Source organism: Neopelma chrysocephalum, unplaced genomic scaffold (assembly GCF_003984885.1).
Source record: "Neopelma chrysocephalum unplaced genomic scaffold, ASM398488v2 Primary Assembly neopelma1_68, whole genome shotgun sequence".
NCBI classification, from domain to species: Eukaryota; Metazoa; Chordata; class Aves; order Passeriformes; family Pipridae; genus Neopelma; species Neopelma chrysocephalum.
In genome coordinates this window covers 5,641,010-5,666,414 of record NW_020897727.1, presented here as the reverse complement: position 1 = coordinate 5,666,414, position 25,405 = coordinate 5,641,010, and the positions used below count along the sequence as shown (strand labels likewise).

At 57.8% G+C, this 25,405-nt stretch overlaps 2 protein-coding genes across 2 annotated transcripts; both read left to right on the top strand.

The window, feature by feature from the left end:
- The first annotated feature begins 94 nt into the window (after positions 1–94).
- On the top strand, positions 95–18,062 carry TCF25 (transcription factor 25). The gene is made up of 18 exons (XM_027684918.1): positions 95–262; positions 1,165–1,353; positions 3,005–3,079; positions 4,946–5,070; positions 6,379–6,444; positions 7,595–7,677; positions 8,131–8,261; positions 11,046–11,145; positions 11,906–11,999; positions 12,813–12,905; positions 13,386–13,491; positions 13,810–13,969; positions 15,202–15,289; positions 15,855–16,013; positions 16,598–16,688; positions 16,899–16,978; positions 17,625–17,697; positions 17,823–18,062. The coding sequence occupies exons 1-18, from the start codon at positions 95–97 to the stop codon at positions 17,982–17,984; spliced, it is 2,043 nt and encodes a 680-aa protein (XP_027540719.1). The 3' UTR covers positions 17,985–18,062.
- A 1,857-nt stretch (positions 18,063–19,919) lies between these two features.
- Positions 19,920–25,133, top strand: TUBB3 (tubulin beta 3 class III). Its single transcript, XM_027684907.1, has 6 exons — positions 19,920–20,860; positions 21,089–21,101; positions 21,466–21,855; positions 22,510–22,618; positions 23,418–23,528; positions 23,833–25,133. Exons 1-6 carry the CDS (start codon positions 19,920–19,922, stop codon positions 24,906–24,908), a joined length of 2,640 nt encoding a protein of 879 aa, XP_027540708.1. The 3' UTR covers positions 24,909–25,133.
- Positions 25,134–25,405: the final 272 nt, after the last annotated feature.

The window sequence follows — 25,405 nt, the reverse complement described above, 5'->3', positions numbered from 1 at the left end:
GCCCAGCCAGTGGGCGCGCGCGGTGTGGGGTGGGCGGGGCCGGCGCGGGCGCGCAGGCGCGGTGCGGGGCGCAGGCGCGGAGCCGGCGGGGGCGATGTCGCGCCGGGCCCTGAGGCGGCTGCGGGGGGAGCAGCGGGGCCAGGAGGGGCCGGGGTTGGGCCAGTTCGGCATCGACCCCGGCCCCGAGCGAGCCCGAGAGGCGGGGCCGCCGCCGCCACCCGGCAGCCGGCCCCGCGCCACCGTCAGCAACCGCTTCGAGCTGGTGAGGGGGGGCAGAGCCGGCGGGTGACGGGGCCTGAGGGGGCGCGAGGGTGAGCGTTTGGGGGGCGGTGACTGGGGGGCAGCTGTGACGTGAAAGTCACTGGGTCACTGGGGGCGCAAGTGGGACGATAGTGACTGTGGGAGCGACTGAGGGAACAGTGACTTTGGGGGCAGCTGGGCTGGCAGTGATTGGGGGTCCCCTGAGTGGGCACTCATGGGGGGACCGGTGACCGTGAGGGGATCACCTAAGGGCAGTGGCTGGGGAGGGTTGAGGGTGTCTGGGGGGATCAGGAGGGCTGGGGGTGACAGTGGATGTGGCAGAGGTGACAGTTGGTGGGAAGCAGTGATTTGGGGTCAGTGCCTGGGGTGGGACTGAGGGGTTTGGGTGGTGGGTGGGAAGGGTGGGGAGGTGCAGCTGGGGCTGAACTGGGAGGAAATGGGAGGGAGGCCTGGGTTTGGATGTTGTCAGAGCTGGGATGGGGAAACTGTTTTTAGAAACATTCCTGCCACCATCCTGTCCTGCAGGAGCACAGTGCTGAAGGCTGAGGGTTGGGTGGCCTTGGTGGTACTACCAGTTCTTTGGGGTGACAGAGCCTGGTCCTGCTCTCCAGACACCTCATCCAGCCCTGTCCTTCCCCAAGGCCTGGCTGTGGGAGCATAGGCAGGCTGCGTTTGGAAGCTCTTCCCAAGGAAGAGCAAAGTCCAGACAGGGCTGTGGTGTGAGAGGACACATCGTGGTGTCCCTGTGCCCCCCTCCACGGGCTTTGGGCTATCCAGGCACCTGCTGGGTGACACACTTGACATGAGGGGTCATCCCCATCTGTTTGCTGGTGGAGTGGTGGATCAGATCCCTGGGGAATTCCATCCTTGCGCTGTCCCTGCACCTTGTCCTTCTGTTTGCAGATCCCTGCCGAGGAGTCAGAGGATGAGCCGGTGACTGGAGAGGAGCGAGTGGACACCCGGCTCAGCGAGCAGGACACAGCAGGGGGGAACAAGGAAAGGAACAAGGAGAGGAACAAGGAAGGGGCTGTGGCTGAGGACACGGACGATGGGCAGAGAGAGGGGGAGGAGGCCGAGCAGCCAGACCAAACGGTAACTGCCCCAGGGACCCCATGGTCACCACGGGACAGGCACAGGGACACAGGAACAGGGCAGGGACACACACAGGGAGCTCAAACCCAGGAACTCGGGGCTCTCGGAGAGGACAGCAGCTTGGTGCTGAGTGCTGGGTTTGTGTGTGGGATACGGGGAGATTTTCCAGCTGCAGAGAGGAGGCTCCCAAGGAAGACCCTGTGCCACACCAGAGCTGAGGCTGGGCAGGGGCTGGGAATGGTCTCAGGGAAGCATTTGTTTTGGAATAGGGGATGTGAAGGCTCCAAGCAGTGTCAACTAAGCACTGAATGTGCTTTCCCTCATTGTGATTTATTGTCGTTTGGTGTCAAGATTCACTCCTGTGGTTTGTATCAGCTCACAAGTGTCTCCTTGCAGGATTTTGTAAGGAAAGGGACATTTAACTAACAATTTTCCATGGCAGGTTTGGCTTGGATCTTGCAGAGATGAGGGTTGTAGAAGCAAAGCAGGGTTGACCCCCTGGCCTCACCTGTTTGCTGTGCAATTCGGTTGTGTGCCCATGGGTTCTGGGCTAAGTCCACTATCTGTGCATGTTCCAGCTGTGCCAGTGGCTGGGAGTGCTCTGGACAGTGGGTCCCTGTGTAAACAGTGGCTCCAGGGGCCCTGACCCAGTGAATTTGCTGCGTCAGCACCCCAGGACACACCTGGGGCTTCTCCCAGAGCTCCCTGGGAGCCCTGGGCAGGCGGATGCTGCTCTTGAGTAGAGCCAGACTGGGGGTGCACCTTCCCTCGGTTCTGGAACCAGTGTGGCATGGTTCTGGTAACACCATTATTTGATAGGACAAGGGGGAATGGCTTCCCACTGCCAGAGGGCAGGGTTGGGTGGGATACTGGGAAGAAATTTTTGACTGTGAGAGTGGGGAGGCCCTGGCACAGGTTGCCCAGAGAAGCTGTGGCTGCCCCATCCCTGGAAGTGTTCCAGGCCAGGTTGGAAGGGGCTTGGAGCAACCTGGGATAGTGGAAGGTATTCCTGGCCATGGCAGGGGGTGGGAATGGATAAACTTTGAAGTGCCTTCTGCCCCAAACCATTTCACAATTCTGTGATTCCTTGCTGTATTATCTGCTAGATCCTGGAAATGTGTTTTCCAGCTGTGTACACCCCAAGGAAGAGCCAGTGTGGGCAGTGGTGTGCCTGTCACTTTAGGGAATGCCGCAGAGCATCCTGAGCTGAAGCAGCTACACCTGCAGGGAGAGGAGCTGTATTTTGCTGGGGCCTTGTGGCAGGTGTTGGTTTCTGTAGAAATGGAAATGACCAGTGAAACTGGAAACTGTCCCACTCACTACAAAGACAGAAATCCAGCTTGTTCTGGAGACTGAAGGGGGCTGAAGCATTTCCTCCACACCTGGCACAGCTAAACTTCTGTCTTTCCTGGTTTTGTAGCCTCAGACATTGATCTGAAAGTCAGCTGAGATTTAACCCTTTGGGAAACTCTGGTGCTTTCATCTATTTTCTCCTTGTGTCTTAATTTCCACTCTCTGACAAACAGGAAATGATGAATTTTGATTTTGTTTAAGGGCCCTTGATGTGCTGATCCCAGTGGGAAATGCTCTTCTTCCCATGGAGCTGATACCCCTCAGAGCATGCTGACAGCTCTTCCCTTTGTCTTTGCAGCCTGCATCAAGTAACAAGCCAAGGAAGAAAAAAAAGAAAAGGAAAACCAAGAAAACTTCAGCAGGAGACACTGTGGTATGTCTGTGTGAGCTCTGAGTCAGGGATCAGGCTGATTCCTCCAATGGGGCTGACAAAGTGGGAATTCTGGGGTGGCTGCAGGAAAGATTTGAGGCAAAAAAGCCATTTCAAAATATAAATTTAAAGAAGCATTTTTAGAATCATGGAACCCTGGAATGGTTTGGTTGGGAAGGGACCTTAAAGCTCATCTCATTCCAATGAGTAGGGACACCTTCCACTAGACCAGGTTGCTCCAAACCCCATCCGTCTTGGCCTTGGACACTTCCAGGGATGGGGCAGCCACAGCTTCTCTGGGCAGCCTGTGCCAGGGCCTCCCCACCCTCACAGCCAAGAATTCCTTCCATATATTCCATCTAACCCTGTTCTCTGTCAGTGGGAAGCCGTTGCCCCTTGTCCTGTCACTCCAGGCCCTTGTCCAAAGTCCCTCTCCAGCTCTCTTGGAGCCCCTTTAGGCACTGGAAGGGGCTCTAAGGTCTCCCTGGAGCCTTCTCTTCTCAGGCCAAACACCCCTGGCTCTCCCAGCCTGGCTCCAGTCCTTGGAGCATCTCTGTGGCCTCCTCTGGACTTGCTCCAGCAACTCCACTGGGGAGCCCAGAGCTGGAAGCAGCAGATGGATAAAAGCCATTGATCTTCTAAATTCAATAGGAATGAGGTTCAGGTGGGAGCTGGTTTTCTGGTCAGGTTTGAGTCTGAACTGTCCATAGAATCACAGAATCATTAAGGTTAGAAAAGACCTCCAAGATCATCGAATCCAACTTCCCTGTTCAGTCCAGGGAGATCCTTTACTAAACATCCTGCGCCACAGGATGCTGAGATGCTGAATGGCTGGACCACGACACCAGTACAGGTGCCCAGCTGACCACCTTCTCCCTGGGAATTCCACTCAGGAGCGAGCTACTGAGGTGGAGAACCAAGTGAAGAGGCCATTTCCTCTCCCAGTCCAAGAATATCAAGCAACAGGGTGACATCTGCCATCTGGAGACTGGGAAGAGACCCAGACCCAGGCAGTTGGGTTTGCCAACCAGAGATAATACAACCTCTGTTCCAGCACTTCCATACAGAGCACGTTATCCCTTCCCTGTATATACTGCACGCGCAGGGGCTAAATTTAGTTGGAAAAGGCAAGCTGGCAATGCTGCTTGGGTTTCCTGAATGGAATTCTGTGTTCCACCCACGGACATCGTCAGGAGGATGTGAAACAGGCACGTAAGAAATGTGTCACTTGCTGTTTGTGGGGGGAAAATAGAGGGAAATCAGGGTAAAAGTGTTATACAACTGTTGGATGTGAGCAGCTGCATGGATTCCTGGAGTGGTTGGAAGATGAGGAATGTGACAGTTGGATTAAAGTCATGTGAGCGTTTGAGACCTTATCACAGGGGTCACGGCAGTAACTCGGGGCTTCCTCAGAAAGTAAATGGTGAAGGCTGGTTATTTAAGTATTTAAGGTATTTTTGGACAAGGGCATGGAGTGACAGGACAAGGGGAAAAGAGACCACTCTGAGAGGAAAGGGTTAGATGGGTTACTAGGGAGACGTTTTTCGCTGTGAGGGTGGTAAGGCCCTGCCACAGGTTGCCCAGAGAAGCTGTGGCTGCCCCATCCCTGGAAGTGTCCAAGGCCAGGTTGGACAGGGCTTGGGGAAACCTGGGATAGTGGAAGGTGCCCCTGCCCATGGCAGGGGGTGGAATGAGATGAGCTTTGAGGTCTCTTCCAACCCAAACCATTCCAGGATCCTATGAAGAGCCACAGCCCATTGCACAGGAATCGGGATGAGCTGGAGGCAGCTGGGTGGCATCTCCGCTGGGTGACCTCCATGATGCTGTGACTCATCCTGTAATAACTGCCTTGGATTTGCCTCTCTTAAGGAAGACAACGACCTGGAAGACATTGACAGCCTGCTGGAGAGGCTGGAGGACCCCAGCGGGCTGTCCCTCCCGAGCCAAGGCGGGCTCATCGCCGACAGCCGACCCCTGCTCTACGTGGAGCACAGGTACTGCTGGACCCACCTGGCTCTGGCCTGGGGTACGACAGGGATATGTGATCCCCGAGCAAGGGCGTTGAGAGCTTCCCAGTGTGATCCAGCCAGGAATTCTTGACCTTGCTTGAAAGGTCCAGCTTGTGCTGTTTATGCATGTCCCTGTTCCTACCACTGCTCTGGGAGCTGTGTTTGGTTCTGATGGTGATTCTCTGCTGCCAGGCCTCATTGTAGTGAGTGGCAGGACCAGATTAGCCTCCAGTGGGGCCTTCTACCCTCAAATCTTCCATAGGAGAACCTCTGCAGAGGTACCAGGAGCCCTAGTGTGTAAAGTTTTGGCATTGCATTCACTTGGCCAGGTGTACTGACTGTGAGCAGCAGCCCCAGTTCAGCACGTGCTGCCTCTGAGGAGGAGGAGGCTGAGGTGTGCCAGGGGCTGATTCCATCAGCAAAGCAAGTTAGACTTGTCCAGCCTTTCCCACATGTCACGTCAACAAAGTGGACTGAGCACCAAGTGTGTCCGAGAGCTGAGGGATGAGTCTACCTCAGACTTGAGGCCTGTATGGCACTGGGATTCCCTTTGGGAATGGGCTGGATGGTGTGACTAGTGTGTTTCAGAGCTCTGGGCTGCTGCAGACACCAGCAGCTCTTCCTGTTGATGGAGAAAACATTTAAACTTGAAATTGAGACAATTTATCAGTCCCAGTTTGCTGTCCAACCACGATGCAGCGAAATTGAGTGTAGGATGCTTTGGCAGAACCAGGATGTTTGTGCACCTGGTGTTGGATTTAAACTTCAGTCACTTCTTGATCAAGTAAACATGATTCCAAGACCTTTGAGAGCTGAATCACCCCTGGTGAGGGCTGGCTGTGCTGGATCGCAGTATTCTCACTCCCTCTCTTCAAACCCCACAGCCTACAATCCCTACAATTTGGGATGAACACCCTGAGCGCTGCATGGAGGCTGGCAAGGAGACCTGAGCCTGTGCTCCTGAGCCCGTGCTCCTGAGCCCAAGGTTCTCCTGAGAGTATCCCAGATGAGGCTCCAGCTGTCCTGGAGAGGGCAGCAGCAGTATTCCCAGCTCAGTGCCTCTGAAGCAGAGCAGGAGGGAAGCAGATCTGATGGAGCAGGGCTTTCCATGCCTGTCCTGACCAGTTTAACCTCCTTTCTCTGTGCTGTGCCCAATCAGCGGGGAGTGTGTGATGGTTTGGGGGTGTTCCAGAGGCAGTTTTGGGTATGGAGCGATGGGTTTTGATGGAGACACTCGAGTGTGGCACTTTGGGCTGTGTTTAACTGATGGAGCCTTTCTTTCTGTCTTCTCAGAAACTTGAATCCAGAGAATGAGTTGAAGAGATACTTCGGGGCTCGTGCTGTGCTTGGGGACCAGAGGTTAGTCCAGAACTTGATATTAAACCCATTCCAAGTCCAAGGAGGTGTGCCTGTCCTTCCCTTGGCACGGTTTGTAGAGTCCCCAGTGCCACACCTGGGCAGGTATTCCCGAGCTCAGGGTGTGTTACTGGTGTAGTTGCTTATTGGGACAGAGGAATATTTTTGGTGGTATGTGTGAGGTGGGGAAAGACTTGTCCAGGCTCTTACTTTTTCTTCTGCTGCTTTCCCCTCTCATTTACTGCCAAACCACCCTTCAAAGTTCTTTCACTCAAGTTCGCAGAGTATAGACCCTTAGGTTTTGGTTTTCTCCAGAATTTGTCCCTTGTTGCCATTCCAGAGTTTCTGGACAAAAAGTGGACTCTGAATACTTCCTGGTGTTCCCGTGCACTTGCTTCCAGGGGCCCAGGGAACTGCTGCTCCCTGGGTGTGATGTCTTTGTCCAGTTTTCCACTGCACTGTGCTCAGTGTCATCCACAAAATCCCCACCTCCATGAGCTGGTTGGAAAATCTGCACATGAGAAGGGTCTGAGCTCAGAGCAGTACAGGTGGAAGCAGGAAGAGAGTCTGTGGAAGAGCATTTGGTGCTTGAGGAAGAACCTGCTATTCCTTGGGATTGTCCTGTTCAGTGCCAGGACTTGGACTTTGGGAATCATTGTGTTCCCTTCCAAATATTGGACAGGATATTCTGTGATCCCTTTCTGAGGAGATATGACTCTCAATCCTGAATTCCTCCTGAACCAATAAATTGTGCAGTATTGAGTATGGCTTAAACTAAATCCATTGACATTTGAAGGCCCTACTGGGAAAAGGGAGGAGTCAGAGCGATGTGGGGCTTTCCTAATTGGACCTGGGAAGCTGTTTGAAGCACAGAGGCAGCTGAGAGATTGGCAGGGATAAAAACAGGGAGAGAAGCTCTTGAAGTGGAGATGCTGGGGGCGCTGGCTGGCCCAGATGGAGCACCTAAGGCAGAGCCTGGGCACAGCTACGTTGTGTTGCGAAGGCAAAGGTGTAGGGCTCTGGGCACAGTTCTGTATGCTGCAGCTGGGGAAGCAATTGGATCTCATTTTCCCCTGAAACACCCTTTTCATGGCTGATTTCATGCCTTCTCCTGTTAGCACAGCATTGTGACCTGTTGTGTTTATCTCCCCAGGCCGAGGCAGAGGCAGCGGCAGTATGTCCGCAGCACGTGGCTCACAGCTCCCAAGAACACCTGGCCACGCTACAGCAAGACAGGTGAGGCTTTTGGGGCCACCTCCTGCCCATGGGTCATGTTGGTCCCCTGCCCATGTGGCACCGATACTGCTAGAGACCTCAGTGAGCTGCTTGAAAGGGAACTGCTCGTCAGCTGGTGGAAATACACCTCCTGCCTCAACAGAGTCTTGTAGACTTGTATCTTAGCATTTGGGCTTGTTTTTCCCTCTTTTGGAGGTAACAGGGGATGGATGCTTCCCATCTTAGCAGCATGATTGCTGGATAATGAGAAATATCCATGGGGAGAACGAGCAGCCTGGACTTCTTGGGTGGGTTTGGGACTTAGACTCATGAGAGGAGGGAAAAGAGTGAAGTTCTCTGGGAGTTTCCAAAAACAGGTGTGGCTTTGGACCCAATGCTGTGAGTGAGCTTTGGGTGTGCTAAGAGAGCAGAAGGGGTTCTGTTGGGGTACCCAGGTCTCCCCTGCACCCCCAGGTATCGCCATGCGGCTGCTGGACACACGGAGGGGGGTGCAGCACTTCACCTTCGAGCACCACCGCGAGTACCAACAAGTCCAGTTCAAGTTCCTGGATGCTGTGGAGTCCATGGACCCCAACAACATCGTGGTATGTTGGGAGATGGGGTTGGTTGTGCTGTTCCCCCTTGAGTTCCTGCAACCCCTTTCACTGGCAGGGAAGGTGGACTGGTGCATCCCAGTGCTCATGGAATTATTTGGGTTGGAACAGCCTCTAGGATCGTCGAGTCCAGCTGTTCCCCCAGCAATGCCAAGGCCATGCCTGACCTATGTCCTCAGGTGCCACATCCACACATCTTTTAAATCCCGCATGAGATGAGAACTCCACCACTGCCCTGGGCTGTCCATGAAAAAATTTTCCCAATATCCAAACTAAACCTCTCCTGGTGCAACCTGAGGCCTTTTCCTCTCGTCCTGTCCCTTGTTCCCTGGGAGCAGAGCCCGACTCCCACCTGGTTTCACCCTCCTGTCAGGGAGTTGCAGAGAGTGAGAAGGTCCCCCCCTGAGCCTTCTTTTCTCCAGGCTGAGACCCCCCAGCTCCCTCAGCCACTCCTGGTGCTCCAGATCCTTCCCCACCTCTGTTGCCCTTCCCTGGACACGTTCCAGCCCCTCAATGCCTGTGTTGGGGTGAGTGGCTCAAATCTAACCCCAGAATTCCAGGTGTGGCCTTACTAGTGCCCAGCCCAGGGGATGGTCACTGCCCTGGTCCTGTGGCCACACCATGGCTGGTACAGGCCAGGTGCCATTGGCCTCCTTGCCCACCTGGGCTCATGTTCAGCTGCTGTCACCAGCACCCCCAGGTCCTTTTCCAGTCACTCTGCCCCAGCCTGTAGTGTTCATGGGATTGTTGTGACTCAAGTGCAGGACCCAATACTTCACTTTGTTGACCCTCATCCCGTTGGCCTTGCCCCCTTCATCCAGCCTGTCCAGATCCCTCTGCAGAACCTTGGGTTATTTATTTTCAGTCTCGTTTTGAGCAGCAGAGCCCTGTGTCCCTCTGTGTGCGGTGAGGCAATACTGAGAGCTGAGCTCTGCTGTCACCTTCTTAATAAGATAAGTGACCTCCTGGGTCAGATGGGGATCTGGTGGCTGAGCCTTGATGGCTCTGCCGAGCACGTGCCAGGTCACCTTCTGAGAGAGGAGCCCACAGGAACTGTCCGTTTGGCTGGAAGGGTGGGAATAAAGCTCCCTTGTCTTGGCTCTTCAGCTGGGAAAGGAGGAATATTGTATAAACCCATCATGAACTGGGAATCTAAACTCACAGATGTTCTATTTATAAACTCCTGCATGGATGAAAAATGTGTCTTTTCTTGGTATTTCAGCAACACAGGCTTTGTGTTGGGAGTCCTTCAAGCGTGTCCGAGCTCATTAAGCTGTATGGTAACATTTATAGTTTGGAGTGATAAGCAACAGTAAAATTGCTCTGCACCCAACTAAACCATAACTGAGGGATGTTTCTCTGGAAGGCCTGGCCACATGAGCTGGGATACATGCCCTGGAGATGTTCCTTAAAGAGCCCATTGTCTGCTAAATAAAGTTTACTTCCTTCTGCTTTCCCACCCTCGGCTCAGGGCCATGGGGCTCGCTCCAGCTCATCAGTTCTGCCTGGATTGAGAGATTGGGATTAAATGAGGCAGGGTAATTCCTGTGCAGCACTGAGTGTCCCAGGGGCAGCTCGAGCTCAGTCCCACACAGGACAGGCTTTTCATGGTATTTTAGTCTGGGTGCTCTGTCCCTCTTGAGTGGGTAGACATTCCTACAGCTTTAGATCCTTCACTTTTCCATTAAGGGTAAAATCTAACCGATGGATTTGCCAATACCAGACAGTATATCCATGGTTCCCACAGCCCTGGCATAGCTGGAACCCAACTCTACCTTGCTACTGTGGTTTCAGCATATAAAACATTATTTTCTGGAGGCTTATTGAGTGTTTTCTCTGCTCTTGCTAGTAGGTTAAAAGGGTCTTGGTGAGCTTTTCTTAGTTTTTCCCCATCACAGTGACCCTAGGTGCTCCAACTCCTCCAAAAAGGAGAATTATAAAGAATCTTAAATTAGTTTTACCCCTTAAGGAAGCAGTTAAATGCCAGGCAGGTGGCTCTGAGGCAAAGGCTGGGCTGGACCAGCTTGGCACACCCAGGCTTTGCACTGTAAGTGGTCCCACTGTCCCCCACCCTGCAGATGGAAAATTCTGGAGCTTTGGAAGCTGTATTTTTTCAGTTTCTAGGGAAAAAATAATCCCCAAACTCAACTGTGAGGAGAATTGAAGTAACTTCGGTATTTTCATACTGAACTGAGTTTTAGGTACTTGAAAAAAATAGCCTGTTTACAATATAATTAGTGAATGGAGAAGTTTTTTAGGTGAAACTTCTCTTCTGAAGCCTGGAAATATTTATTTATTAATTATTATTATTATTATTCATTACCATTGCTGGATCCTGGATTTGTAATACATATGTCCAAATGTCCTCTCACCACCCAGAGGAAGCAAAAACCTGATCAAATGCTCAGAATTGGTGAGGGGTAGATAAAAAATCCCAAACTGTAACAGTGCCTGCATCTTGCTCTTGCCTCCAAAGGATCTGGAGGAGCTGGGAGAGATCCAGAGAAGGACAGTGAAGATGATCAAAGGCCTGGCATGGCCTCTGCTGGAAAAGCTGGGTCAGCTGGGAGGGAGCTGCCTGAGGGAAGCTGCCACTGAGGGCTCCCATGCTGTATGGGCTGGGGAGAGAGCTCCCTGTGCCCTTCCAGCACAGGAACAGAGCTGGCAGAAGCTTTTGGTGCTGTGTCTGGGTGCTGGGAGGTACCCGGGTCAGTAAGTGCCCAAATTCCCAAGACACCAGTAATGAAATGGTATCTTTGCCATGCTCTTCTGCAGCTGCTGCTCCAGATGAACCCCTACCACGTGGACTCCCTCCTGCAGCTCAGCGACGTGTGCCGGATGCAGGAGGACCAGGAGATGGCCCGGGATCTCATAGGTAAGAGCTGAGGTGAGGAACAGATGCGCTGCTGTGAAATCCTGCCCTGTGGGAGGGTGGGGAGGCCCTGGCACAGGCTGCCCAGAGAACCTGTGGCTGCCCCAACCCTGGAAGTGTTCGAGGCCAGGTTGGACGGGGCTTGGAGCAACCTGGTCTAGTGGAAGGTGTCCCTGCTCATGGCACTGGGTGGAACTGGTTGAGCTTTAAGGTCTGTTCCAACCCAAACCATTTCATGATTCAGAATGGACAGAAGGGTTACCTGGCTGTGGGAGGGTCCCACCTGTAGGACATCCCTTGTGGGAGGAGGGTCTGATTTAGTAGCTCCAGGCTCCCTCCTTCTGCTCAGCATCCTGAGGTTGGTATGTGGGGCTCTGCCCCTTAGATGGGCTCAGAGGCTCCGGGAGCCCCCAGCCTGTTCTGAGGCTCTGGGCTGTTTGGGAATGGGGCATGTGCTCTGCAGCGTGGCAGGAGAGGCAGGGGCGAAGTGAGGACAGGAACTTGGCTTTCCCATGTGAAAATGTTTGTGGCAGAGGCAGCTGCACCAGCCTCAATCCCAGAAGGGTTCCTTTTCCCATGTGGAGCGTGATCTGATGCCTGCAGGAGGGAACAGCACTCACTATCCTGCTATCTATTGCCACCACAAAGAGTGAAATAGCTTTGTGCCTCTGTGCTGGGAATGAGCCGATTTCATGTCTTTTGGGCTAAATGGAGTGCTGGGGGTGGCACTGTCCAGTCCCTGACATGTCCTTGCTGTCCCCAGAGCGGGCACTGTACAGCCTGGAGTGCGCCTTCCACCCCGTTTTCAGCCTCACCAGCGGGACCTGCAGGCTGGACTACCGGAGACCAGAGAACAGGTGGGAGGGCTGGGGAACAGCAAGGCTCAGCTGGAGCTCCTGGCCCAGTTTGGACAATCCTGGGGTACCCTGAATGTCCCTTTCTGTTGGGGGCTCCCAGGATAGTGCTGCAGTACAGGCACCTCGTGCACTGAAGCTTCTGTACAAAGCATCCCTTTTCCCAAGGAACATCTTTGTGGAGCAGGAATTGTCCCTCCCTGTCACATCCTTCTCATACCATTACTAATGGGCATTACCCCTCAGCCCAAAATGACATTTATTTGGTCACAAAAATCCTTGCTGTGTTTCCAGCCATTGTCCTCAGCACTCACACTCCTCCCAGCACAGCTCTTTACGTAACTCCAGCTCTGCAGCTGCTGGGAAAGGTGACTTTATTCTGGGAATTTTCCAGTCAGCTGACGCAAGCCATCTCTCCCAAACTGCTGTACCTGGAGAGTGCTCACATTTCCAGTCCCTGTGGCTGACAGACTTCCTGCCATCAATGACCTGTAACACCAGTTCAGGTGTTGGGCCTCCTCTCTCTGTGTCACCATCCCCACACCACTGGGACAAGGCGGGATGCGGACTTTAGGAATTTACCTGTGTTGGTCCCAGTCTGTGGAGCAGGCCATGAGTTTTCTGTCCCTGTACTTGCACAAAAAGATAACAAAACTAAGAGATGGGAGTGGGGGGGGGTGTCTGTGGCACTCTGTCCCACACCAGGATGGGAGATGCTCGGGGGTGAGGCAGTGACCCTGTGTCCCCATTTCTGAGTGGCACAAAGTGCTTCTCTCCACATCTGGCCTCTAAATCTTGCTGCTGTTCCCCACACAGGGCTTTCTTTCTGGCTCTCTTCAAGCACCTGATGTTCCTGGAGAAGAGGGGCTGTCCCCGCACAGCCCTGGAGTTCTGCAAGCTCATCCTGAGGTAGGTGCCCCCACCAAGGGTGGGGTGTCTGGCTTCAGGAGGCACACTTGGAACAACAAACTGAACCCAGCCTGGGGGGGACAGTCACTCCAGAAGGGTCTTGCTGCTCCTGGGCTTGGTGAGGGCTCATTCCCACCCCTTACAGCTGCAGGGTTTGTTCAGGCGCCCTTTAGAGAGGTGATGGGTGACCAGGGGACCTGGGTGGCCCATGACTGCTGAGCTCAGCGGAGTTGATTTGTGACATTTGCTTCAGCCCACTTAGTTTGTGGCCACTGATCCTCCTCCTGGGTGGTGACAGGGGACCATCCCCTCTGCAGGGACAGAGCATCACTCTGCCCTCCTGGCCATGAGGGAGCAACCGTGTTCCCATTCTCTCCGCTTGCTGAGTCATGGATGCCACTGGGAAAGTCTGTTTGACTCAGAAATCAGGGCAGCTCTCTCAGCTGTTGTGACACTTTGTTTCCTTCCCTTGCTTCCAAGCCTTGATCCTGAGAATGACCCGCTCTGTGTGTTGCTGTTGATCGACTTCCTGTCCCTCCGGGCCAGGGAATACACCTTCCTGACCCGCCTTTTCCAGGAGTGGGAGGTGAGAGGGGGCGAGCTGGTTCCTGGAGCACTCCCCATGGGAGGATTTCCCAGCCAGGTGATCCCTTTGCTGGGGGTCTCACAGCCCAGCTGGCATCCCAATGGTGTTGGAATGATCCATAAAGGCTGGGCTGTTGGTTCCATGTAATCCTGGGCCTCTGCAAACAATTGTACGACCTCAAAATTGCTCACTCAGCCATGGGGGCACTGAGCCAGCAACTGGGAACTCACTTAACCCCGACAGCCAGATCCCCCACCCCACGCAGCCCAGATCCTGCTGCACAGCATCATTTCTCGGTAACTCTCCCTGATCCTGCAGAGTCACCGGAATCTGTCCCAGCTGCCCAATTTCGCCTTCTCGGTGCCGCTGGCCTATTTCTTCCTGAGCCAGCAGGAGGAGCGCCCGGAGCTGGAGCGGAGCCAGGCCCGGGAGCGAGCGGCCCGGCTCATCCAGCTCGCGCTCGTCATGTTCCCAAGCGGTGAGTCTGTCCCCACCGGTAAGGCCGTCCCTGCAGGCTTTGTCACTGGCCTCATCTGAGAGCCAGGGCTGGATTCCGGGCAGGCGGATGCTGAGGCAGGAATTTGCAAATGGCTTTTGCAGGAGATGGAGCCCTGAGTCAGAGGGGACATGGTTGGGCAGAACTGTGCCTGCAGTGGTGGGGGGGGGGGCAACCTTGGGGTCAGTTCTGGACCCCTCACCCCAGCACAGGCATTGAGGGGCTGAGTGTGTCCAGAGAAGGGAACGGAGCTGGGGAAGGGTCTGGAGCACCAGGAGTAGCTGAAGGAGCTGGCGGAGGTCAGCCTGGAAAAAGGAGGCTCAGGGAGGACCTTCTCACTCTCTCCAACTTCTGACATGCGCGTGGAGCCAGGTGGGGATCAGGCTCTGCTCCCAGGGAACAAGGGACAGGACAAGAAGAAATGGCCTCAAGTTGTGCCAGAGGAGGTTTAGGTTGAATATTGGGAAAATTTCCTGGAAAGGGCTGTTTGGTCCTGGAACAGACTGCCTAGGGCAGTGGAGTCCCCATCCCTGGAGGCATTCAAAAGCCATGTGGATGTGGTACTTGGGGACACAGATTAGTGGTGGTCTTGGCAGTGCTGGGGGGATAATTGGACTCAGTGAGCTCAGAGGCTTTTCCAACCTTAAAAATTCTGTGATTCCATGATTCTGTCCTCTGCCCTCAGAGTAGCCACTGCCCCTTAACCAGCAATGGTCAGGGGTGGGCAGGCTGGGGGGGGAGAGAATCGGAATCTTGGAGCAGGGAGATGTCTCACCTCCATGGGGCCACCTGGAGCAGGGACAAGCCAGTCTCCTTGGTTTTCCCTCTGCGGCACAGCTCCATTCTGGATGTGCTGTCCCCATGGGTGCCCATCACTCTCCCTTTCATCCCGTGGGTGCTGCTGTCCATGAAAGGAGTGTGCAGCCCTCAGGCCCAGGGGAGGGTGTGTGCAGCAGGAAGAACCAGCTCTCCAACAGGGATTCAGTTTGCGGGGGCTGTAACCATCTTGACTCCTAGTTTGGATGACTGAAATAACCCCTGTGCCAGCATATAGACCAGCAGCATCATTACCCCCTCCTTGTGTGGGTCCTCGTTGGTGCCCTGGGATTGGGGTGCTGGCCTCTGGGACTGAGGTGTCTCTCTGCAGGGGTGACCCCACTCCATGCTGCTCCTCACCAACAGATCCAAACAAGTTCTCTATCTTTGTCATGCAGTTCTGATGCCACTGTTGGATCACTGCAGTGTGCAACCTGATGCCAGGGTCGCCTCCCACCCCTTCTTTGGGCTGAATGCCCAGATCAGGTAAGGCCTGGAGATGTTCTCAGCAAAGGGAAGGAATCGATTTTGCTGGCGGCGGGGATTTTGCATGTTCAGACAGCTAATGGCGGAGCTTGTTTGGGTTCCCTGAGTAGGCTCATTTGATAATGCCTCATTTGATAATCCATTTGATAATGGATTTCCATAATGGCCTCTGGGTCAGGCTGAGAGACCCACCTCACCTCGATGTGGACAGGTCAGAAGTTCAGCCTGAAGCCTGTTGGTGTGCGTAGCGAGGGAGAGCAACGCGTGCATCCTCCCAGGGCAGGCTGTCTCCAACCAGTCTGGGCTCCCTGAACGCATGGTCTTCCTCAACATGCCAAGGCTCTCCCCTCAGGTCAGGGCAGTGTTCCCTCATTTCATGGCTCTGCTTAGCCTAAAAATAGACGGAGGCAGGAGATCTGGTGAAGGTGGCTGGCCACAGCCAGGCAGGAGCCTGTGAGTCCTTGCCTTGTGTTCCCACACCGAAGCCCAACGCAGGGCTAAGCCCTCACCATCCCATGAGGAGGAGGAGGAGGAGGGTGCTGTGAGTAACAACCATCTTCCATAGCCAGTCGCCCGCCCTGAACCAGCTGACGTCCCTGTACGTGGGCAGGACACATGCCCTGTGGAAGGACCCAGCTGTCATGGCCTGGCTGGAGCCCCAGACCCATGAGGTGCTGCGGATGGTGGAGGCCCGGGACCCGCTGGTACAGGAGGCCGAGCACAAGTGAGTGTGGAGGGGCAGTGGATTCAGTGCCTGGGACAGAGTGGGACCAGGGTCTGGCCTGGGCAGCAGTGACCCCGGGGTCACTCTCAGAGCCCCCCAGCTGCTGGTGTGATGCTGAGGGTTACACTGTGGGGCCAGGAGGGCAGAGGCTCTTCCATGCTTTCCACAAATAGGAATGAAGAGCTGGACCTGCACTTCAAGTCCTGCACTGCTTTCCCTAGTCTTGGCTGTCACCTGTGCCCTGGAGATGTCCTGGAGAGGGTGGAGGGTGGCCTGGAGGGGCAGGGTTCGTCACACAGGGCAGGTGGGAGCTTAGGAACGCTTGCCAAGTCCCTGCACTGAGAAACAGGAGAGAGCCATCAAGTGTTGTCCTGAACCAAGGTCAGCTTGCTCTGCTGAGCACTCTGCACCGCTCTCTGCTCTTTCTCTGGAGCTCAGCAGCTGCCTTTGGCCCACCCTAAGCCAGCTCCATCCAATATGGCCTGTCCCCTGGAGCCAGGGAAGCTGCTGACTCTGTGCTTGGAGCAGCAGAAATGGGAATTTGCCTGCTAAGGGTGCCCTACTCTGTCCCCTCCCCGCCTCAGGAGGAAGATCCGGTACCAGAGCGCTCCCAGGAACATCTACCGGCACGTCATCCTCTCGGAGATGAAGGAGGCCACGGCAGCCCTGCCTCTGGTGAGGGGCCTGATGGGGCACGGGGGCTGTGGCTGTGCATGGTGTGGTGGTGCTTGTGTCCTTGCTGGGCACATCTTAACCCCAGGCACCCACCAAACCTCAAGGTGTCCTCCCTATGGGCACACCTTCTCCATGCCTCTGTGTTTGCTGCAGCTGGATGTGCAGCCTTCATCCCTTCTCCTTCATCCCTTCCTTCTCCTTCCCCTGCAGGAGGTGACCTCACAGCCAGTGATGGGTTTTGACCCGCTCCCTCCTCTGGACTCCATAGTTTCTTACACCCGACCGGAAAGGTACCACCTCCACCCTGGTGCCTGTGCCAGCACAGCCGGCATGTTTCCATGTTCCTGGCACGTTCCCATGTTCCCGGCACACCCTCAGCCCCGGGCCAGGCTGCACGTGGGCACTCAGTACTGACATCCTCCTCCGTGGCAGAGGAAGGGCCGTGGTGCTCCCGACAGGCAGAGCTACAGGACGGACTGGTCTGGCTGCTTCCCGTGGTGGTCACTGGGAGCTGTTCCCAGCAATAGGGCAAAAGCCAGGGAAAACACGGGCTGTGGCTGAACTGGGGGAGTTTGGGGTAAATAGAGGTTTAAGTACACCCAGTCCTGGGTTACACACTGACTCACTCAGCAGAGCTGGTAGAATCACAGAATCCTGGAATGGTTTGGGTTGGAAGGGACCTTAAAGCTCATCATGTTCCTCACCATAGGCAGGTACACCTTCCCCAAGCTCCATCCAACCTGGCTTTGGTAGTGCTCTTAGCAACTGGTTTGCTTGGAGTTGCAGCTGTCTGGATCAGAAACCCCTGGAAATCCCCTCATTCCCTCCCTCAGGTCTGGCTCCGTCAGGGCCGTGGTTCTCCCAGTCCTGCCATATCCCCTTGAGCAGTCACGAACTGAGCTGTCCCTTCACCAGGGTGCCACTTGTGTCTTGCAGGACAAGCCATCCCTCCAATGAAAGCACTTTATCCCTCTTTTTCCGCTCGCTGTTGCCAAATTTTAACTTGCAGGTGGGTGCACGCTGGGCTGTGGGCACATCATTCCCACTCCAGGAGCAGCTGCTGGCAGCAGCCTGGTGCTGGTTTGGCACTGGCACTGTCTGTGTCCCTGCCACCACAGCACTGCTGTCTTGCAGGGGGACATCCGGCACGACGGGGACGACGAGGCCGGGGCAGGGCAGGACCTTAACCAGGGGGTGAACAGGCTGATGGCGGCCATGCGGGACATGCTGGCCAACATCCAGTTCCAGGAGCCCCCACGCGATGACAATCCCGAGGGCGATGGGGACTGGGATTGAGCCTGGGGTGTCTCTCCTCAAACCCTCTGACATCATTCCCCAATTTGTGTTGCACTCCAATAAAGTCACACAAATGCACTTGCTGTGGGAATGGGCTTTTTCCAGGGAGGGTGGCTGAATCCCTGGGATGGGCTCTGTCCAGGGAGGGGGATTGAATCCACAGGGATGGGCCCTGTCCAGGGAGGGGAGCTGCCTCCCTGGGCCCCTCTCCCCTCTCTCAACAGGGGACAAGGACGATCTGAGCATGTCCGAGCTAATCGACAGCAGCTGTCCCTTGTCCCCATGGCAGCTTAGTCCCCTTCTGGCCTCTTCCACACACAATTCCCATCCCATTCCCCTCCCCATTCTTCTGGCTGTTGTCCTTAATTCCCAGAGGGGTTTCTTTGCCCTCTCCTCCGGCTCCTTTGTGCTTCCTGCAGCTTCCTTCCCTCCACAAAACACTCTGCACCCTCTCACCACACTGACCCTTCCAAAGGTCTTGGAGTGCCCTATGCCACTAGAATTGTGCATGGAACAGCTTTTCCAGCCTTTTAATCATGTTTGTGGCAGAAATCATCCCCCCTCTTTGTTTATCCATCCTTTATTTCCCCACCTTCACCTTATAGAGCCAGGTTCAAGGTCAGCCACACTCAAACCTTAACTCATCTTTGTTCCCACAAAGCTTTTTCCTCTTTTTTGCTGAGTAATGGTGAATGTGTGGATTAAGTCCTTGTTTCTGCTGTGTTGTCTCCCTAGGGGATAGAACCAGGGTGGATTGGCTGGGTGCAAACCCCAGATCTCAAGCCAGCCCATCACTGCTCTGTTCCCCACTGGCACATCCAAATCCCGTGGTGTCCTAAGCCCTGTAGCTTGGCACTGTTGGCAGCACAGGACCCCATTCCCAATGTATCCAGCTGAGCCGTTTTCATCCATGCCGGAGGGAAGGGCTTCCCAACGGAAGTGGATAACCGTGGGATCAGCCTTTCATGGAGCTGTGAATGGCTCTTTGGCAGCCGAGCGGCTCCAGGCATCAACACGGACCCAAGGCACATGATGGTCAGATGGGGTCCATGTCCCCCCCGCCTGCCTGGGATCCCTGTGGCGCCGGGCTCTGCAGTGTCCCATTTAATCATGTCTTTGACGATTCGTATCGGATCCCACGCCTGCCCCATGGCAAAACACGTTCCCTGGGGCTCTGGGGCTGGGACCACTCCCAGTCCCAAAGTGGGGGGCAGCTTGGTTCCTGCAGTGGCCAGGGTCCCATGGGGGTCCCCAGGGTGTGTGGACACCCCAGGGTGTATGGATGACCCCCAGGGCACATGAACCCCTGTAGGACATACAGGCCTGCAGGGCACATGGGACCCCTCAAGTCACACAGTCCCCCAGAGTGCCTCCAGCATACATAGGACCCCAGGACACATGGAGACTCGAGGTGCCTCATCCCCCCAGGGCACAGAGGACCCCTATGGCACAAGCCCCCCATGCTGCATGACCCCAGGGACACATGGACCCTCCCAGGGCATTTATGACTCCTGGGCACGTGGTGACCCCAAGCAGTCACGTCCCCCAGGGCCATCCTGGAGGGCTGGCAGCCCCGGCCTTGGCAGTGGCCCCACTTGCTGCCAGGGTGCTACCGTCATGCAGATGCCCACCCTCCTCGGGAGGAGGAGCCATGAGAGTCGGCTTTAAAATGGGGCAGAGAAAGGGCCCTTTCTTCCCAGCACCCTGGGCCGGCGGGCGTAGGACGTGGGGCAGCGCTGGCGCAGAGGGTGGCCGTCACGCCGGGGGATCTCGGCGGGCACACGACACCCCCGGCACACCCCACACCTCCCATCCCCCGTTCCTCTGTGTCCCCTCGGCCTTGCTGCCGGGTGCCGCAGGAGCACTGGCGGGGCACAACGGGGGCTCGGGGGGTGTGTGGGCACCACAGGGTGCCCCGGGGCTGAGGCAGGGGCCATGTCGACACTGGCCCCCCTGCGTCTGCTGCGCGAGCCCTGGAATGCCAGTGAGGGCAACCAGAGCAACACCACAGTTGGAGCCAGCAGCGGCTGGTGCCAAGGGCTGGACATTCCCAATGAGCTGTTCCTGGCGCTTGGGCTGGTGAGCCTGGTGGAGAACCTGCTGGTAGTGGCCGCCATCCTGAAGAACAGAAACCTGCACTCGCCCACCTACTACTTCATCTGCTGCCTGGCGGTGTCTGACATGCTGGTGAGCATCAGCAACCTGGCGGAGATGCTCTTCATGCTGCTCCTGGAACACGGGGTGCTGGTGATGCGCCCCAGCATTGTCCGCCACATGGACAACGTCATCGACATGCTCATCTGCAGCTCTGTTGTGTCCTCCCTCTCCTTCCTGGGGGTCATCGCTGTCGACCGCTACATCACCATCTTCTACGCCTTGCGCTACCACAGCATCATGACGCTGCAGAGGGCCGTGGTGACCATGGCCAGCATCTGGCTGGCCAGCACCGTCTCCAGCACCGTCCTCATCACCTACTACCACAGCAACACCATCCTCCTCTGCCTCATCAGCTTCTTCCTCTTCATGCTGATCCTCATGCTGGTGCTCTACATACACATGTTTGCCTTGGCCCGCCACCACCTCCACAGCATCTCCAGCCAGCAGAAGCCTCCCACTGCCCACCACGGTGGCAGCCTGAAGGGCGCTGTCACCCTCACCATCCTCCTGGGGGTCTTCTTCATCTGCTGGGGGCCCTTCTTCTTCCACCTCATCCTTATTGTCACCTGCCCCACCAACCCCTTCTGCACCTGCTTCTTCAGTTACTTCAACCTCTTTCTCATCCTCATCATCTGTAACTCGGTGATTGACCCCCTCATCTACGCCTTCCGGAGCCAAGAGCTCCGACGGACGCTGCGGGAGGTGGTGACGTGCTCCTGGTAGGCAGCGGGACGCGGTACCGGCACGGCCACCCCCGCCCCGAAACGGACGGATGGATGGATTGGTGAATGGATGGGATGAGCCGCGGGATGCCCCCGTCCGGGCTCGAAGCTCGCGGTTCCCAATAAAGGCTCTTTGCAGTGACGCTATGGCTGGCATCGGGCAGCCCCGGGCAGCCCCGGGGGGAACGGCCCCTCTCTGCCTACTCCCGGCTCGGTTGCTCTCAGTGGGGACCGGCTGGTACCGGGAGGAACCGGCAGGGCGGCGGGAGGCTAGTCTCCACGCGGGGGGCGGCCCTGGCCGCCCCCGGACAAAGGGCCCATCCCTGTTGTCTTTGTTCTCGGGCCGCGCCCGCCGCCGCCCACCCCGGCACCGGCCCTGTCCCCGATGCCGCGGGGGCTCCCGGCGACCCGACCACCCGGGGTGGCCTCTCCGTGCCTTGTCCCTATCTCCCCGTTATGGGACGCAGTTGGGGGGGTGTCCCGTGTGCATGTCCCCTCCGCCCCGCCGCTGCCGCCGCCGCCCCAGGATGCTCCCGACGATGCTGCGCGGCCCCAGGATGCCCCCATGGGTCCCGGGGTGTCCCCGTTCCCCGTGGGTGCAGGGGGTGCCCCCTGGCCGTGCCCCCCGCGGCTGCCGGGGCTCCCCGCTCCGCCGCGGCGCGGCGTGGCCGCGGGCGTGGCCGTGGGCGTGGCCGGGCGGGGCGGCCCGGGCGGTGCCGGTGCCGCAGGGCTGTTGCAGCGCTGCGGCGGCGGCCGCTGATTGGCTGCGGGCGGCGGTGACGTCAGCGGCCGGCCCGGTGCGGCGGCGGGCGCCTATAAAGGCGGTGGCGGCGGCGGGTCCGCCCCCCGCGCTCCCGGTGCCGCTCTGCTTCGGTGCCGCTCCGCTCCCGGCCCCTGCCCGCTCCCGTCCCGCTCCGCTCCGGCCCGGCCGCACCATGAGGGAGATCGTCCACATCCAGGCGGGGCAATGCGGCAACCAGATCGGCGCCAAGGTAACGGCGGCGCCGCCCCGCCCCGCCCGCCGCGGCGGAGCCGGGCGGCGGACAAAGACCGGCTCGCCCTCCCCTTCCCTGCCCTCCCCCCGCTCCCGCCGCACCGGGAGGACAAAGCGCCCCGCCCCCTCCCGCGCCCCCCGCCCCCCGCCTTTGTCCGTCAGCACCGCGGACAGCGCCCTCCCGGAGCCGCGCCCCACCCGGGGCTTGGGGGGTCCCGGTGCCACTCGCCCTGCTGTGTCCTGACCGGGATTTGGGGGATCCCGGTGCCTCTGCCCCGCCCTGACCGGGGGCTGGGGGTTCTCGGTGCCACTCGCCCTGCTGAGCCCCTCCAGGGGTTTGGGAGGTGCTGGTGCACCCCCTCCTGCCCTGCCTTGGTCGGGGTTTGGGGGTCTCAATGCCCCCGCCACGCCCTGACCAGGGCTTGGGGAATCCCAGTGTCCCCCGCCCCGCTGAGCCCTGACCAGGGTTTGGGGGTCCCAATGCCCCTACCACGCCCTGCTCAGGGGTTTTTGGGTGTTTGTGGCATCCCAGTGTCCACTGCTCTGCCCAGTCCTGGCCAGGGATGGGGGGATCCCGCTGCTCCCTACCTTGCCCGGGGTTTTGAGGGTGTTTCAGTGTACCCCACCCTGCTGAGCCACCTGTCCCCCCCAGTTCTGGGAGGTGATCAGCGACGAACACGGCATCGACCCCAGTGGCAACTACGTGGGGGACTCAGACCTGCAGCTCGAGCGCATCAGCGTCTACTACAATGAGGCCTCTTGTAAGCGACCCCCCCCAGCACCCCCCTGGAAGGGCAACCTGGAACCCCCACCCTGGGCTGCAGCGGGGCACCCCAGTCTGACCCCCCAGTGCAGCAGGAGCTGGGACTGTTGGGGCAGGGAGGGGGAGGAGGTAGAGGTACCCACCCCATGGGGGTCTAGGAGGGCACCCACCCCGTGAGACCCTGTGGTTTGCAGGGTTGTGGGGGGGGGGGCAGTCATGTGCACCCAGTTCCATGGAACCCTGTGGTTTGGGAGGGGAACAACATGTACACCCACCCCATTGGACCCTGTGATTTGTGGGGTGGGGACACACACAACACCTTTGCCCCAGCCCTGTTGGACCCTGGTGCACACCCACCTCGTCAGACCCTGTGGTTTGGGGGCAGCAGGGTACACATGTGCATGCAGCCCCATAGGACCTTGTGATTTGGGGGGGGGAGCATAACATATGCACACACCCCTGTGGGACCCTGTGGTGTGGGGGGGGGCATGACATGTGCACACAGTCCCATAGGACCCTGTGGTTTGGGGGGAGGGCTACACTTGCACCCACCTTGTAGGACCCTGTTGTGTGGGGGGAGACATGACATGACATGTGCTCCCACCCCAGGGGGCCGGGGGGGGCAGACATGTGACCCCGTGGTTTGGGCGGGGCTCCATGAGACCGACCCTGTGATTTGCGGGGGGGACACAATCTGTGTGCCCAGCCCCGTGGGACCCCGCAGGGTGCTGGGGGACACTCCCGGGGGTGGGGGTGGGGCGGCAGCAGATACGCTCCCTTCATGGGGTCTCTCTCAGCTCACAAGTATGTGCCTCGCGCCATCCTGGTGGACCTGGAGCCAGGGACGATGGACAGCGTGCGCTCAGGCGCCTTCGGCCACCTCTTCCGCCCCGACAACTTCATCTTTGGTAGGTCCCTGAGGAGGGAGGAGGACACCGCCCCCCTGCGTCCCCTCCAGTCCCCTGCGTCCCCTGCCCTGCCCGACCTGTCGCCATCCCCGGGGCACTCAGCAGCCACTCCCCTCCCGCGCCGCAGGGCCCGGCACCTCCGGCACGCCGCCAAACCTCTGCGGTTCCCACTTCCCACCCCACCCCGGCGTCAGATCTCCCCGGTGCTGCCAGCGGCAGCACCCGGTCCCAGCCCGGATCCCCTCCCCAGAGCCCTCTGGCGAGGGAGCGGGGAGCCAATGGCAATCGCAGCCTCTTTTCCCAGGGCAGAGCGGTGCCGGGAACAACTGGGCAAAGGGGCACTACACGGAGGGGGCTGAGCTGGTGGACTCCGTGCTGGACGTGGTGCGGAAGGAGTGCGAGAACTGCGACTGCCTGCAGGGCTTCCAGCTGACCCACTCGCTGGGTGGGGGCACGGGCTCGGGCATGGGCACCCTGCTCATCAGCAAGGTGCGGGAGGAGTACCCTGACCGCATCATGAACACCTTCAGCGTGGTGCCGTCCCCCAAGGTGTCGGACACGGTGGTGGAGCCCTACAATGCCACACTCTCCATCCACCAGCTGGTGGAGAACACGGATGAGACCTACTGCATCGACAACGAGGCGCTCTACGACATCTGCTTCCGCACCCTCAAACTGGCCACCCCCACCTATGGTGACCTAAACCACCTCGTTTCAGCTACCATGAGCGGCGTCACCACCTCCCTGCGCTTCCCTGGCCAGCTCAACGCTGACCTCCGCAAGCTGGCCGTCAACATGGTGCCCTTCCCGCGTCTCCACTTCTTCATGCCTGGCTTCGCTCCGCTGACAGCGCGTGGCAGCCAGCAGTACCGCGCCCTCACCGTGCCCGAGCTCACCCAGCAGATGTTCGATGCCAAGAACATGATGGCCGCCTGCGACCCCCGCCATGGCCGCTACCTCACTGTGGCCACTGTCTTCCGTGGCCGCATGTCCATGAAGGAGGTGGACGAGCAGATGTTGGCCATCCAGAGCAAGAACAGCTCCTACTTTGTAGAGTGGATCCCCAACAATGTCAAGGTGGCTGTGTGCGACATCCCACCGCGGGGGCTGAAGATGTCCTCCACCTTCATCGGGAACAGCACGGCCATCCAGGAGCTCTTCAAGCGCATCTCAGAGCAGTTCACAGCCATGTTCCGCCGCAAAGCCTTCCTACACTGGTACACAGGTGAGGGCATGGACGAGATGGAGTTCACCGAGGCCGAGAGCAACATGAATGACCTGGTGTCTGAGTACCAGCAGTACCAGGATGCCACGGCTGAGGAGGAGGGCGAGATGTACGAGGACGACGAGGAGGAGTCGGAGGCACAGGGCGCCAAGTGATGCCTGACACCACCCCCGACGCTGCCCGCGGCCCCCCTGGCTTCGCGCTGCTGCACCCCCCGGGTGGTGCCCCCCCTGCCGTTCCCTCAGTGTCTCCTGACCCCCTGCCCCCCTGAGCCAGCTCGGCTCCCCACCCCTCCGTCCCGCCTCCCCCCTTTTCATTTTTTACTGGTTCGTGTCTATTATTTTTTTTGAATACTTAATAAATTTATTGCTGTCCAGGTACTACCTGTCTGTACTCCTGGGAGGGGGACAGAGGACACCCCCACCGCTCAGTCCCCCCAGCCATTCCCACAGGAGGGGGGTGGTTGGGGAACCCCCCATACCTAAGCCATGACAATGCCCCTGTGTCCACCTGTGTCAGCCCATGGGCACCCCCGGGTTGTGCACTGCCCCCCACCTTCCTGCCCCACAGGTTCAATCCCCCAATATCTGGGGGTGCAGGTACCACCAAGGTGGATGGTGCCTTTGTCCCCACTGTCACTTTTCTCCATGAT

Bases quoted from the DNA above. Each gene is read 5' to 3' on its own strand.
- TCF25 (XM_027684918.1), top strand. From the start codon at position 95: ATGTCGCGCCGGGCCCTGAGGCGGCTGCGGGGGGAGCAGCGGGGCCAG. The intron at 13,970-15,201 runs GTGAGTCTGTCC...TTTGTCATGCAG, and splicing joins GCTCGTCATGTTCCCAAGCG to TTCTGATGCCACTGTTGGAT. The intron at 17,698-17,822 runs GTGGGTGCACGC...GCTGTCTTGCAG, and splicing joins TGCCAAATTTTAACTTGCAG to GGGGACATCCGGCACGACGG.
- TUBB3 (XM_027684907.1), top strand. From the start codon at position 19,920: ATGTCGACACTGGCCCCCCTGCGTCTGCTGCGCGAGCCCTGGAATGCC. The intron at 21,856-22,509 runs GTAACGGCGGCG...TGTCCCCCCCAG, and splicing joins GCAACCAGATCGGCGCCAAG to TTCTGGGAGGTGATCAGCGA. The intron at 22,619-23,417 runs GTAAGCGACCCC...GGTCTCTCTCAG, and splicing joins CTACTACAATGAGGCCTCTT to CTCACAAGTATGTGCCTCGC.